General features: G+C 33.2%; 2 protein-coding genes across 4 annotated transcripts; one reads left to right on the forward strand and one right to left on the reverse strand.

Annotated features, from left to right (window-relative positions):
• Positions 1-3,844: 3,844 nt before the first annotated feature.
• On the forward strand, positions 3,845-5,103 carry LOC110602886 (ABC transporter F family member 4). The gene is made up of 2 exons (XM_021740468.2): positions 3,845-4,395; positions 4,583-5,103. The coding sequence occupies exons 1-2, from the start codon at positions 4,055-4,057 to the stop codon at positions 5,007-5,009; spliced, it is 768 nt and encodes a 255-aa protein (XP_021596160.1). The 5' UTR covers positions 3,845-4,054; the 3' UTR covers positions 5,010-5,103.
• Positions 5,104-7,234: 2,131 nt separating this feature from the next.
• On the reverse strand, positions 7,235-12,769 carry LOC110603344 (coatomer subunit beta-1). Of its 3 annotated transcripts, XR_002486114.2 has the most exons (6): positions 12,402-12,769; positions 9,383-11,454; positions 8,485-8,994; positions 8,042-8,127; positions 7,602-7,913; positions 7,235-7,489 (listed from the first exon to the last, which is right to left on the reverse strand). XR_002486114.2 is itself a non-coding variant. In XM_021741043.2 (5 exons), the coding sequence occupies exons 2-5, from the start codon at positions 11,426-11,428 to the stop codon at positions 7,709-7,711; spliced, it is 2,847 nt and encodes a 948-aa protein (XP_021596735.1). In that variant the 5' UTR covers positions 11,429-11,454; positions 12,402-12,769; the 3' UTR covers positions 7,235-7,708. The 3 variants fall into 3 exon arrangements, 2 of the variants coding, with proteins under 2 accessions (XP_021596735.1, XP_021596736.1); XM_021741043.2 differs by having other exon boundaries at positions 7,235-7,913; XM_021741044.2 differs by having other exon boundaries at positions 7,235-7,913; positions 9,383-11,442; positions 12,402-12,768.
• Between the last annotated feature and the right edge of the window lie 1,485 nt (positions 12,770-14,254).

The following is a 14,254-nucleotide window of genomic DNA, read 5'->3' on the forward strand; positions in this document are numbered from 1 at the left end:
AGTTCGTGCAGAGGAGTAAAGTAACAATTTCTCACACCATTTGCAGTAGACTAAGGAATCAAGGGCAGAACATTTACCACCAGAAGATAGAGCTTTCGTAGTTTCATCATCAGAAAGAACTAGCAGTTCACAGAGATACCAAGAACTGAATGGTTTCATACAAAAGGAGTAAGGCTGTCCAACAATTTAATCAACCAGGACTGGGATCAGAACCCACTGCGAGCAAGCCTAAGAGCATCGGACTCGAAGATTGAAGAACCCCAACAAACTCAGTCGACGAGGACGTCGACCGTTTAAGTGGGGGAGTGTCAGGGTCATAGAGTTTTCAGGGACCAAAACTATAATTTTCCAACATGGGAGTTCCTAGGAAACAATAATGGGATAAATTAGTATAAATTATTAGGAAGATAAGGGCCGACACAATTTATTATAATTCCTTTCCATGTATTTATTTTGGGGGGAGTGTCATATGAGACATGTTGATGTCTTCTCCTACCACAAGTCAAGTTGTTCCTCAGGCTCTTTAGGGCGAACTGACTAGTTGGCCACCAGTTGGGGGCTTGGCCTAGTTGGCTACCGTAAGCCTATGGAGATCCCAAGTGTGCCTTCTCTCCTTATAGACCGTCCCCCTGCCTACAAGGGAGGTAAAAATTATTATAACGATTGCGTCGATGATAATGTATAATTACTATTTTGCCCTTCGAATAAAATAAGTAGTCTGTTTATGAATTCTGTTCAATTCTTTTCTTTTGTGCCTACTGTGAGCCTTCTAATGGAATGCTGCCTGTTGGCTTCGGTGTTCACTTATATAATCTTGACTAATCAGGGTAACTATGTTCACAGGGTATCGGGTGATTTTTAAGTCTGACTTGGCTTTAAGGTGTTCAAATCAAGTGCTGCACGGTTCTAAGCGATTGCTAAAATCTGAAACCGTGACAGGGAGCCTGCTTGATTGTTGGAGGGAGATTTTATCCTTCTTGCAAAACTTCTCTGCGATTCTAACTCAAATATACTGTTGTTGATTTTTTTTCTTATGCCATTTGTGGAAAGCAAGGAATGATCTCCTTTTTAGAGATTAGTCCTTTGACATTCATCAGATCATCTCCTCTTCCATGTTAAGCTTAGGTGATTTCTTATCGGCTCTACCTGACAATCGACAGAGGACATCCCACGACAGAGGGCATTCTACCAACTTGTTGTTTCTTGGACGAGCCTCTTACGATTACATCAAAATGAATTTTGATTGTGCCGTTGATAAGGTGTCTAATAAAGGATCCATTGCAGCGGTGGCTCGTAATTCTGATGGAAGAATGCGGAATTGAAAATGCAAGATAATCTCTGGAATATCAAATCCCTTTGATTTTTAAAGCAATGGCCTGTAAAGAAGCTGCAATCTTGGCTTCTTTTTTTATTGGGTTTGGTCTATTAATTGAAGGTGATTCTTTGAGAGTGATCAATGCTGTCAATGGAAACAATCCTTTGGTTTCTATAAGAGGTATCGTTAATGACTATACCCGAATTTCTTCAAATTTTAATTATGTCAATAGGATAAAAAACTCAACGGCACATAAACTTGCTAAGCGTTGTTTGCGCGATGATTTCTTCATTGTTAATTCTTTAATTCAATTATATTTTATAATTTTTTTATCCGTTGAGGGTTGTTAATGAAATATCTTTCTTTTGACAAAAAAAAAAATTAATTCAATTAACTCAGTGCATTGAAAAACTAACAGCACAATGCAAGTACAAGATCTAGCCCAAACCATATTCAAACCCATAGCTATAATTAGTAGAAGTGAAACCCGGTTGTTCCCTAGAACACCTAACCATCACCAAAAAGTGCAAGTCATCTCTATCAAGGTTACCATTGATAAACCTATCGGCACCAAGCAATAATAGAAGATCCAAAAAACCGACTAGTATCGAAAAATATTATAAGAAATTTCACGTAAAAATGGCATAAAAACAGAAGTAATCAACGTACCGCAAAGAAACACCACCAAAATCAACCAGAAAAAGCTCCATATTCACTGCGGCCAAACATGAAAGGATAAAAGAATGTTTGTTATTGATAATGAAATAAGCATGTTTTAAGTGGCTGCCCTAAATTGATTTGGATCAATCTCATATATGTATAAAAATAAAATATATGGATTGTGTGGTCCCATGAAAGATAACAACGGAAGATCTGTGTGTATGATGGTTTTTGTTTTTTCATAAAATAAAATTAGATTATCTAAAGAGATAAGGTTTAGGTTAGTAGGGAAATAGTAGTAGGTTATGAGTTGAGCCATTGCATTGGTCATTCTCAGCAACAGTGTCCCACCTAATTTCCTCTCTTCATTTATTTAGCCTCGCATTACAATACCCCATCATCTAAAACTGAATTTCACTATTTTTTTTATTTTTTATTTAAATTTACATAATGATTTTACATAAGCATGCATCGAATATAATATTAATCAAAATATTTAATTTAATAATTCTAAATTTAATTTTACATAATATTAAATTTATATATTAAGTTCAGTTGGTCTATATATAAACTTCTTTCTTAATCATTAAGAGTTTTATTTCTTTAAAAAAAAAATTAAATAATTTATTGATGGTTGAATAAAGAAAAATATTTAGCCATCTTAATCAATTCTTAATTTAATAATGCATTTGTCAAGCTTTATCTTTATGCAATTTGGTTGGTTTTTTTTTTTTTTAATCTAAAATTACAACTGGATCATGATAACCCATATGGAATATTCGAGCCGTACAACATGAGTGGAGCCCACGTTAATTTTAAAGTTAATGTTTTAATTATTAATTATTAAATTTTTATAGGGGTGGGAGTTGGAGCTTGCAATTTGCGACGGAAGTTTTCTTATTCTTGCGTTTTGGATTAAAAGTAAGCGTTCAGCGCAGACCGGTCAAACTCTGGATTGCTTTGCTTATCTATTTTTTTTTTTTTTTTTATAATTATTAGAAGAAGATAAGATGCTTTTTATTAACGTGTGATGATTCCTAATACGCTAGGTTATGGCTTTACTATGATACAAAATTTAAGCCTTGTTTTTTAAAATTTATTTTAATTATCAATTAATACACAATAAACTCACTTCATTCAATAAAACTAATAATATTTTTCACAAGATCTAGTGAAATCATTTAATTAATTCTTCAATTTTGATTATATAAAAATAATTATTTAGAAATATATAGTGTATTATTTTTCCAATTGCAATCAAGTATGATAATAAATTAATCGGTTATAATCTAAGAAATAAATTTAATAATAAAAGTAATTTAAAATTTGTTGATCCTTCAAAATTGAAAATTAAAAATTGAAAATTTATATGCATACAACTCTTTAACCAGTTCTTATTGTTTCATTGTACCAAATGACTTGGAAAAAGCAGGAACTCTGAAAATACATTTCACCAAAATAGATGAAATAAACTGAGCATCGCCACACCAAATTAGGAAAAAAATATATATAATGTGTCGTTTTATATTTGATTATTACATTAAAGTTTATAAAAATAATCAAAGTCCTAAATTCAGACATATAGAAATAGAATTTGTTTTTCTTTTTTAAATTTTTTTGAAAACTATGGAAAATAAGACCTACATGACACGTCATCGCGAACGTGTCAAAGCCGATACGCCGCTGTCGCTTTTAAATTTTTCCCTTCTATTTTTTTAATTATCAATTTTTTTAAAAAAAAAAATTTTAACATCATATTTAGTATTTTGGGACCATATAATTAGCGTAGAAATACTCCATCTCCATGTACGCATTCCTCCTCTCTACTATTACTCGTGTATATATATATATATATATATGCGTATTGAGGCAACTTCTCAAATCTCATTTCTCTTCTCTGTTTCGTCTCTTTTCTTCGTCTTCTATCTTCTATGGAAACCCAAATCCTCTTCTCTCTTTGAATTCTTTTGCTTGACTAATCTGCTTCTGCCCTTCGATTAATGAGAAGAAACTCCATCTGGAAGCTCAGGAGGAAGACGAGACGAAGAGAAGAAGGGTAAAATCGTCACTGCTGCTCTCATGGAGGTCTTGGTGGGTCCCACTTTCAGCATCGAGGTCTCTCCTTCCCCGCCGTTCGTCATCCCTTCTTCTCAAGATAACCACCATGCTTCTGCCTCGTCTTGCATCTTCTTCAACGAGGACGATGACGATGACGATGACGGTGGAAGAGGAAGCTTGATCTCCAATAGGATCCGCCCTGATAAATCGCTCGATGATTCCTCGGATAGTTCATCGTCGATTGGAGCTCCGGATGATAGTGAAGAAGAAGAACAAGAAGGAGAAGAGGAAGTCGACAGCGCCGTTTCGAGAAAAGGAGCGTTGGTTTCTTTGGATTCTCTGGAAGATTCTCTTCCAATCAAGTGAGTTTTAGCTCATCTGCCGATCAATTCTTCTTACTTTTTTTATCTGTACAAATTTCTCTTGATTTAATTTTCAATTTTCTAGAACTTGATTCTAGGTATGAAGATTTCTGGTTTAGCGAGTTAGAATTTGAGTTGGGGGTTTAAAAAGCTAAATACAAAAAGGGAATCTTATCTGTGATTGCAGGAGGGGACTATCGAATCATTTCTCAGGGAAATCCAAATCATTTGCGAATCTATCAGAGATGAGCTGTGTAAATAGAGTGAAGGATCTGGAGAAACCAGAGAACCCTTTCAATAAGAGGAGGAGATTAATCATGGCAAACAAGTGGGCTAGAAAATCCTCCCTCTACAATTGGCCGAACCCAAAATCTATGCCTCTTCTTGCGTTGAACGAAGACGAAGAAGAAGAAGCAGCTGCATCTGCATCTGCTTCTAATGAACAAGAAGAAAACCAACAATCAAGCCCATCCTCATCATCAGAACAAGAAGGGCAAAATCAACGCCACAAAACACCAAAAATCTCAAAATTACAGGAGAGGAAGTTGAAGAGCTGTTTGAAATCTCAAAGCTGTTTCTCTCTTGCAGATCTGCAAGAACAAGAGTATCAATAGTAACCTCCTTCCTTTAGTTTTGTTTTTTCTCATCCTTTTCCACTTGATGGAAAAGTTTCAACTAATCAATAAATAATATTATATCTTTAATCCATTTTTTTTCCCTCTGTGCATTTAATAGAATTTTTATTTTATATTATAATGCAACTAGCAGTTAATAGTTTAAAATTAGTAAATATTATTTCAGTTTTTATATTTTTAAGGTTTTCGATTTTTGAGTCTTTTGTTACGAAATTTTTTTTTTTTTTGTCCGAGTGGATTCACAATTTAAGATAAGTAATATGGTATAGGACTGAGTCATCTGAAAATGAAGAATATACAATTCTTTGAATTGAATTAATTAAAAAAATATAAAATATTATGTAAAACTATAATATTATCTTGAAAAAAAAAGTCCATCTAGCTTTCACTATTTAAATTTTGTTTTGGGTAAAGAAAAGATTATAAAATGTAGAAAATAAGGATGAGATATTAAATGAGCAAATCTTGGAGTAGGATCTCATCTTTGGAAAAAGGAGAATTTGACATGTGGATATTCGGGCACTTCCACTTATCCGAAGACACTTGGTGTTATGGATATTGTAGTGTAGGTGCACGTGTATCAATGCAATTATCCAATCCTTCTTTGAATGTGCATTTTTTTTTTTTCTCACCAAATTTATATTGGATTGTGACATTCAACCAAAAAATTTTTCCGCATCTATGTATTCAATTTATAAAAACTTAAAACTTTACTATAATTTTTAAATAATATGTTGATTTTACATTAAATTGGTGTGTGCTTACAAGAGTTCCTCAATTGAATGGTAAGCTACAAGAAGCTTATTTTAATCTTTTCTTTGGTCAGAAATCTTTAGGACCATTTGGAATTGGAATTAGGATCTCCTCTTTGGTTACTATGTTTGGTTTTTTCATTTAAAAAAAAGGGGACGACTCTAAATTTAATTGGACTCTATAACTGGAGAATGAAGAAACATCATGTAGCGTGCTTGAGTAGACATTTAGCATCAAAATCGCATCGTTTCTCTTTTGCTTGCTTCCTATCCACCATTGAGAACCTGTCTGTTGGATTTTGGCAGTTGGCAACCTATAATAAGGTTCGATCTGAAAACTGACCCATTTCAAATGCAGACTAGATTTTTTTTTTTTTTTCTTATTCAGATTAGAATTAATCACTCAGTTGTGGATTTCAATAAGATTTAATTCATCCCAATTCTTTTACCTTTGAATCTTAAATCAAAACTTAAGCATTCGATCAAGTTCAAATTGACCTTTTAGAAGGGGAAAAAAATGAAAAAGAAAAGAAAACTTCAACCATCCAAAATCATCCTTGCAATTTGATCTAGGATCATGATTCCTATAATTAGATTAAAATCAGCGTCTATTCTTTAGTTAGAGTCATGTCTCGTTTTAAGAATTTATTTAAAATGATTATTTAAAAATAATTATATAAAAATTATTTATTTAAAAATTTTAATTTTTTAAATCATAATCATAATTAAATATAAGAATCCCAAAACAGTAAAATAATTTTTTTCAAAATTATGTTTTAAATATCTAGTCTCTTGAAAAAGACAAAAAAGAAAAATTAGTCCCGAACAAGCTCTACTGCATGTACCCTCAATTGTCCTTTGCTGTTGTGTAGCTTTTTAGCAAACACAATACAAGAAGTCATATATAATTTAAAAATGAATTGAGTTTAACAGATAAATAATAATAGTAATAGTAATAATAATATAATAAAAACTGTAGTTATTTTCTTGACTAATGATATAGAAAATCCTCACTTGACCAACTAATAGTCTCAATACCACAACCTGCTTAGACGACTTAAATTATTTGAATTGATATTTGATAAAACACCAATGTTAGTAATAATAAACTAATTAAATTTGACAAAAAAAAAAACTGAAATAGTATTTTAATAGGAAATAAATTATTATCATTTTTTTTAAATATTATATATATATATATATATATATATATATATATATATATATATATAAGACTTTAAGATTTTAATATCCTAGATTGAGTAAATGGTTAAAGTGCAGGGTTTTCGATCTGACACAAACGAGAGCACAACAAAAAAATAAGAGAAAAAGGTGCTCATTGACCCTTTATAAATTTTTCCAAGGTTCATATTGTTTTAATTAAATCTTTATAGTATTAAATAGAAACAAACCATGCCTATTTACAAAGCATATCGAGCATGGAACTAGGGATCACCCAAAAATATGGCATAATGCTTAAATTTAATGATCGAGGAATCCTTTCGTGCACTAAATCACCTCTCTTCTTTTTTTTTTTTTTTTGTTGAAAAAAAAAAGAATAAAAAATGAAAAATAGAAAACAAAGAAAACTAGAAAAGCCGCAATTTAGCCATTGTTCAGCATCTTTAACTATGGAAATATGGCTCCAGAATACAACAATGCCGCTTCCAGATAGCACTACTCCAAACCCCCCTCCCTCTCTCTCCTCTAGGTACAAACAAAGAGAACAAAAAAGGTAAGAGGATCTTTCTCATCCAGTCCTGAGTTACCTGCATTAGCTCATGATTATAACATTCAGGAAAAAAGTTTTTTAACTTACCAAGTTGCCGATCTAGAGGAGCAAAGAAGACAACCGATGTTGCCGAAAGCAATCCAATAACTGAAACCACTACCAGAGAATGACAGCAATACGTTCATGGCCCGACATCAACTGCCTCCCTTCTGCTTGAGAGTGATCTTATCCCCCAGGCTGAGTGCAATTCCTTGGGTCTTGCTCCTTATCCTGATGTATCCACTTAGCTTTCCATCTGCCTGTTTCTCAATGCTTACATTTACCAGAGCATCCTCCCCAAACACACTTTTAGCATACAAGTTAGCAGCCAGAAATCCACATTCACCATCTAGTGCAGATCTGAAAAATCAACCACAAACTTACTTTACCACTGACAATCTTAAAAAACTACACTCTTCTCAATATTATTCAAAGACTGCACACGCAATGAGTTACTGAAACTAGTTACAGTACAATGAGACACTTACAGAGCAGTGAGACACCTCATGTTGGTTGACTTAATAATATGATCAAGGAATTCCTTCTCATTTTGAATTGATGTATTAACTGCAACCTGAAATGCATTTGCAAACAAAAATTAAAAACTAAATGCCCAAATGCAGAAGAGAATACCATAGAAACTAAAAGCAAAATAAGGAATAGTTTACCAGCACAGTTCAAGCAAACGGACAAAGGTAGTCAACATATCAAAATGAACAGAAGAAAGAGATAACCGCATGATTCTCACTAATATAACACACTAGTTTGGTGGTGGCATGGTGCCACCTGCAGAACATGCAAAGGATTATACCACACAAAAAGCACCCTTTGCATGATAACAGAAATTTGCAGGTCTTCTTTTTTTGAAAAAGTCAAAAGCAAAGTGTGGCAATGAAAAGTATATAAAAGTGATAGGAAATTCAAAAGCTACCTTGTTTTCCCATTCAAACTCCGCCCACATTGTTCTAAAAGCCGCATCTGTACAAACCGCAGGAGAGATATAGTCCATAATATCGATGTGAATGTCATTAAGCACAACCACTGTCCGCTCAAGCACATTTGATGTCTCATAAACTATGTTCCCAAAAATGACACCAGTCTCAGTTGAAGACACCTTGATATTGGCTTTTATTTGTTTACTTGATTCAGGAGCAAGTGTATAATTCTGTGGACGCTCAACAAGTTTAAGATCACCCATTGTTGCCAACTCCAAGCACAAATTCTGAAGAGTTTCCTTTGTCCGGTTGATAACTGTAACATCAAGTACAATATCGTAATGATGGACTGTTACATAAGCCTCAGCATAGACAGGGTCGCTAAATCCAGTGAGTTGAAGGATGCGGTTAAGCTTATTTGCATCATCCCCATCCTTGATAAACTCTCCAGTAGCACGTTTTAAATCATCTTGAACTTCATCTTCCAACTCCAGCTGACTCATGCCCTGAAGTTTAATTAAGTCAGTAATGCATCATGTGATTATTAAATGAGTAACCTATAAATCATCAACCAGTCAGGAATCAAATGATGACTCAAATAGTCTAATAAATCAGAAGCTCAAAAGGATTAATAGAAAAAAAAAATAATTAGACTGCTCACAACATATTCCACAAAATATAAAAAGCATATACATACAAGTTTAAGCACATCATTTTCTCTCTATCCCTCTCCTTTTTTTTCTCAAGGAAGATGGTGGGGGTGGGGGGATAACATAGCACTCCAGAAAAGAATGCCACCTTTGCATAACAAACTAATAGTGATAGTCTAGCAGCTTGTAAATTGTAATAGGAAATAATACAAATTAAACCTAAAAATATCAACAGACATCTTACCTTCCTGCTCTTCAAATGGTAGAAATCAATCAGATCATCTGGTTGTGCATGAGAAACCTGAGCTTTTGCCTTTAATTCCTCAGTTTCCCTCAACTGTTTTTCTGAAAGCATTTTTACAAAACTCTGACGGCAAGACTGCAACCATATTTTTCTGATGTCATCACCAGTATCGCACAGTAATCTTATACAGAGGAGGATCCTATCATAAGAATCATTATCAATTGGGTGTGGCAAAACTGAAGATTGTCCTAACTGTAGCATAGAAACCATGATCAACAATGCCTGTGAGGATGTCTTGTTCACCTCAATTTTAGAAGGCTGCACCTCTTCCAATCGCAAAACAAGCTTTGTCAGAGTGCATGCCACAACTGCTCCAAGGAAAAAATCACCAGTAAGGAGAAGGGATCTCAGATTCCCTGAAGCCAGCGTCCCCTGAACAATGGTAGGAGGAGAAAATGCAGTTTCAGAGGCAGCACTCTGAGTAGCATATGTCCCATCAGCAAGAACAGCTGGTCTCCTAGAAGACACGGTAATGGAATTTGCCTGCGGAGGCTTCTTTGAAGCATCATGTGCTTCCCCTTCTTCTGAAACTGAATAAAACGGCAACTCTCCAAGGCACTGCTTGATGGTAGCAATGCCACTCTCAACTTCAGAAAGAGACAGGCAGTACTCTCCAATGATCCAAAGAGCACAGGAGCAGACCCTTGCAGCTCGGATTTGGTAGAAAGTGTCCAACAGCCTAGTTATTATGGAAACCCTTAGTTTAGGATTGGTTTCTATTATCTCACGAACAAAAACAACCACATCAATAGCCGAAGCAACATTGCTATCTCCAAGGAAATCCATCAACAAATGAACCACTGTGCTTGCAACTTCTGGGAACTTAATAGCACATGAATGAATAGCTTGAATAAGCATTTGTCTGTACTCTCCATTCTTCTCAAGCTCTCCACTCTGGGTCTTAATGACTTCCTTCTTCAATGTAACAACAACCTCATTGATGTTCCGTGGAGTGATCAACTCAAGAACTATATCAAGCGTCTTCCTCCTAATGTCAAGATTTGGGCTGGAGAGTGCCCTAAGCACATCCATAATCAGATCAACCATGATATCTCTATGAGAAGATTTGAGCTCATTCAACTGATCAAGCACAATAAGCTTCACATTGTTATCACTTTGGGACAAAAGAAGCTGACAATAGGTGCCAGCAGCACTTCTAATAGCAGTAGGGGCAGATGACAGAGAAACAAGTGTCCCAGCACATTCATAAATAACTGCTGTAGACGGGGCATTTAACAAAGATATAATAATCTTAATGTGCTTGCCCTTCTCTCCTCGATTTGTTCTGCACACCTTCCGAATCAACTCTAAAACAACCATCTGAAGTGATTCTCCCCATTCAGAAACCCTATCAACATGGGTCAAAAGGTAGTTAATGGCTCGATCCTGTGCACAAGTAAAAAGCATAAGGAATGCGTTCCTCTTAGCAGACTGGTCCTGCTCAGTTGAAAGAACCTTCTCGATCATTTCAGGAGCATCAACCAAAAGTTGCTCTCCCTGGGGAAGCTTGTATATGGACATCACAGCTAATATAGCATTCCTCCTGATAAATGTGTGGCGATGCTCCAGATTTTGCAGAACTGAAGGGATCAATGGCTCAATTATTTCTGTTTCATTCAAGCGGCACAAAAACCTCAATGTCACACCACGAATGTATTCATTTGGGTGCTGAAGGTTGTTCCTCAAGTTTTGGCATATCAAAATCATCTCAGGCAGCACCCTACCCTTGGCATCAGTTTTGTCAATGATCTCCAAATATAGAAGCAACAGTTTTTGGATTGTATGGTCCTCAGAAGGCAAAACATATCTAACAATAGTGATGAAGAGTTGGGGAAGCGTTTCACCATTCAGCAAAAGACTGATTGCCTTCTTCATGGCATCTACCTTTGCTGGTACATCATTGCCTTCAAGTGCTTCTTTAATCTCATTGGCAATTGCTGGTGTTCCTTTGTCGAAATGAACAAGCAGAGTACAGGATTTCTCCATCTCTTGTTTGTTTCCTGACAACACAACTGATTCATGCTAATTCAAATCATTAACAACTTTACATTCCAAATGATAAAAAAATGAAGTGAACATGAGATAAGACGAACCACTAATCCAATAACCTATGAATGACCAAACAAGGTACAAATTCTAACAGCATTCTACTATTGCCACTAATCTAGATGTAACTGCACCATGATTTTCATTCGATGATGACTGTGACAGTGCCTTTCAGATAAAAAACTGAAAAATAGCTTACATTTCCATTATTGATGGTTCAAGGAAAACCAACAAAAAAATTTCAGCAATGTTTTACCCTCAATTTGTTGACTAAATTTTACTTGCATGACAGATCGAGTGAAGGCTCTGGAATGATCACTTTGATTGACAAATCAATGTACAAAACCACGAGTTTAGTAGAACTAGGGACAATACTATTGGCAACGAAAAATGACGTTCACATGCCATCGTATATCCATTTCAGACGTCAATTAATCAGATCCAATATTCAAATTAAAAAACATAACGTTTTAAAACTACCGTTTCTAACCAGCCATAGAATTAACACACACATTTTAGATCTGCTTAATCAGTGATCAAAAAGAAAAAGAAAGAGCATGAGCATCACTATGTTTCCTGAACTAACAAATCAGGTTTCACTCAATTCAGATCACGACCCGAAATGCGATGCCCTAAGAAGATTTCCTCTTCTATTTTTGAACCAGTGAATTTATATACAGGAGAAAAAAACAAAATTAGATTAATGCTATTGAAGACACAATTGGTTCACTAAATTCACACCAGCTAACCATACTGAACCTAAATCCAGCAACTTTTACCCCAAATAACAATCGATAGAACAGGTGTGACTGCCAATAAAATTAGAGAAGTATAAGAGAGAGTATAATGTTCCCTTTATTTTCTCGGCATCCAAACGGATCCAACAATAGAAGCAGATATAGAGAAAACGAACCTTATCAAGACCAGATCTGAGGAGAATACAGTGAATTGCTAGAAATTGAAAAAATAAGCAGAGACGGGGTGCAGGAGAGGCAAAGAGATCAATCGAATCAACGAAATCTAAAAGGAGTTTATTTTTATAGGGAGCATGTAGTGAAATGAAATGCCCTCCCTCAGATCCAATATCTACCGCTGGAGCTGTGCGCTTATGAGCGAAGCAAGCGATGAAAGAGGACTTGTGCGAAGTGTAGCTTCGACTATTTCCAAGGTCTTTTGGCCTTTTGAGTTAAAACCTTGCGCGTAGACCTGGCCACTGCGCCAGGCCGGTTCAGATTGAAACCGGTGATTTCAAATTAAGAAAGGATGGAATCAGATGATCGACTCTCTATGGTGTCAGCTGATTTTTTTACTTGAGATGATTTAGATGGTGTTTAGTTTATTCAACAAAGTTATTCAAACCATTAATAAATTGAAAGAAAAAATAAAACAGTGTTCATTTATTTTAAACTCTATTTTAACCAAATAAAAATATCATATTATCCTAATAACTTTTAAAAATATTAATATGGTCTTTGTTTTTATAATTACATTAATAATTATATCATTTTTTTGTCATTTTAATAAATTGAATTACTTTGGCTACCTTTTAAGAAAATACTTGAACTAATTAAAATTTACTTGTAAATAATTTTGCTAAATAATTAAGTTATTTATTTTTTTAAAAAAATCATGATGCAATAAGTACAGTTTAAATTAAAAATTAAAAAGTAAATAGATAAATTAAATATTTTTTTTAAAGGAAATGCTCTTGATTTTATTTAATAAACTTACAGGTTTAGTTTGATGGTAAATGTATCTGACTAAATTTTAAAAATTTCAAATTCTATGGCTCCAATTTCCAATTTTAATTTAAAAAAAAAATTAAATTTAAGTAATGTAACATATCTAACTTCAAAAATATTAAAACCGATTAGTGGATTATATATTATTCAAATTCACTTTAATAAGATTTAATTTAATTAAATATTTAAAAATAATAGAATTATTATATTTTTAAGGCCTATTAATTTAAAAAAATCTAAATTTTACTAAGTTTTTACCTAAATTTTTAATTTTAAATAAGAAATTTTAATTTTAAATTTATTATAATTATAATAACTTTTTAAATTAATTTTAATTATATTTAAATTAGCTCACTAGTCATTATTTTGACCATATAATTAATTTGATTAACTTAAATTAAATTTTGATTGAAATTTTAAATTTTAAATTAATTAATTTTTTCTATTAAAATTTTTATTTAAATGTAAGAGAATTAAGTATTTTTCATTTAATTAAGAGTTTAAAATTTTAATTAGAATTTAATTCAAATTAATCAAATTATTTATGTAATAAAAATAATAAGATAAGTTTTAATTTAAATTTGATTAAAATTAATTTAAAAAGTTAATATAATTATAATAAATTTAAAAATTAAAAATTTTTAATTAAAAATTAAAAATTTAGATTATAAAAATAAAATACCACTAACTTATTATTTTTTTTAGCTAGCAGGCTTATTTTTATTAAAATTTTTTAAAATATTAGAATGATTTTATTATGTCCATTTATTACATTGAATTTTTCTTTTCTGTTGAATAATAAATCTATAAAGGTCCCATAATGTACGTATTTTACATATAATAGTCTTATTAAATAAACTATTACTTTTTGTTTTTCTATTTTTTTGAAACCAATAAATTCTCCGAGTCCTTAATAACAAGAAGAGGGAAAAGATGGGCCCAATGGCAAATGAGATGTGGTGGTGGATGAAAGCTCGAGTCCACATCATTATTGCCCAAATGGATAAGCCATATTTTCTCCAAC

Source organism: Manihot esculenta, chromosome 16 (genome assembly GCF_001659605.2).
Source record: "Manihot esculenta cultivar AM560-2 chromosome 16, M.esculenta_v8, whole genome shotgun sequence".
Lineage (NCBI taxonomy): Eukaryota > Viridiplantae > Streptophyta > Magnoliopsida > Malpighiales > Euphorbiaceae > Manihot > Manihot esculenta.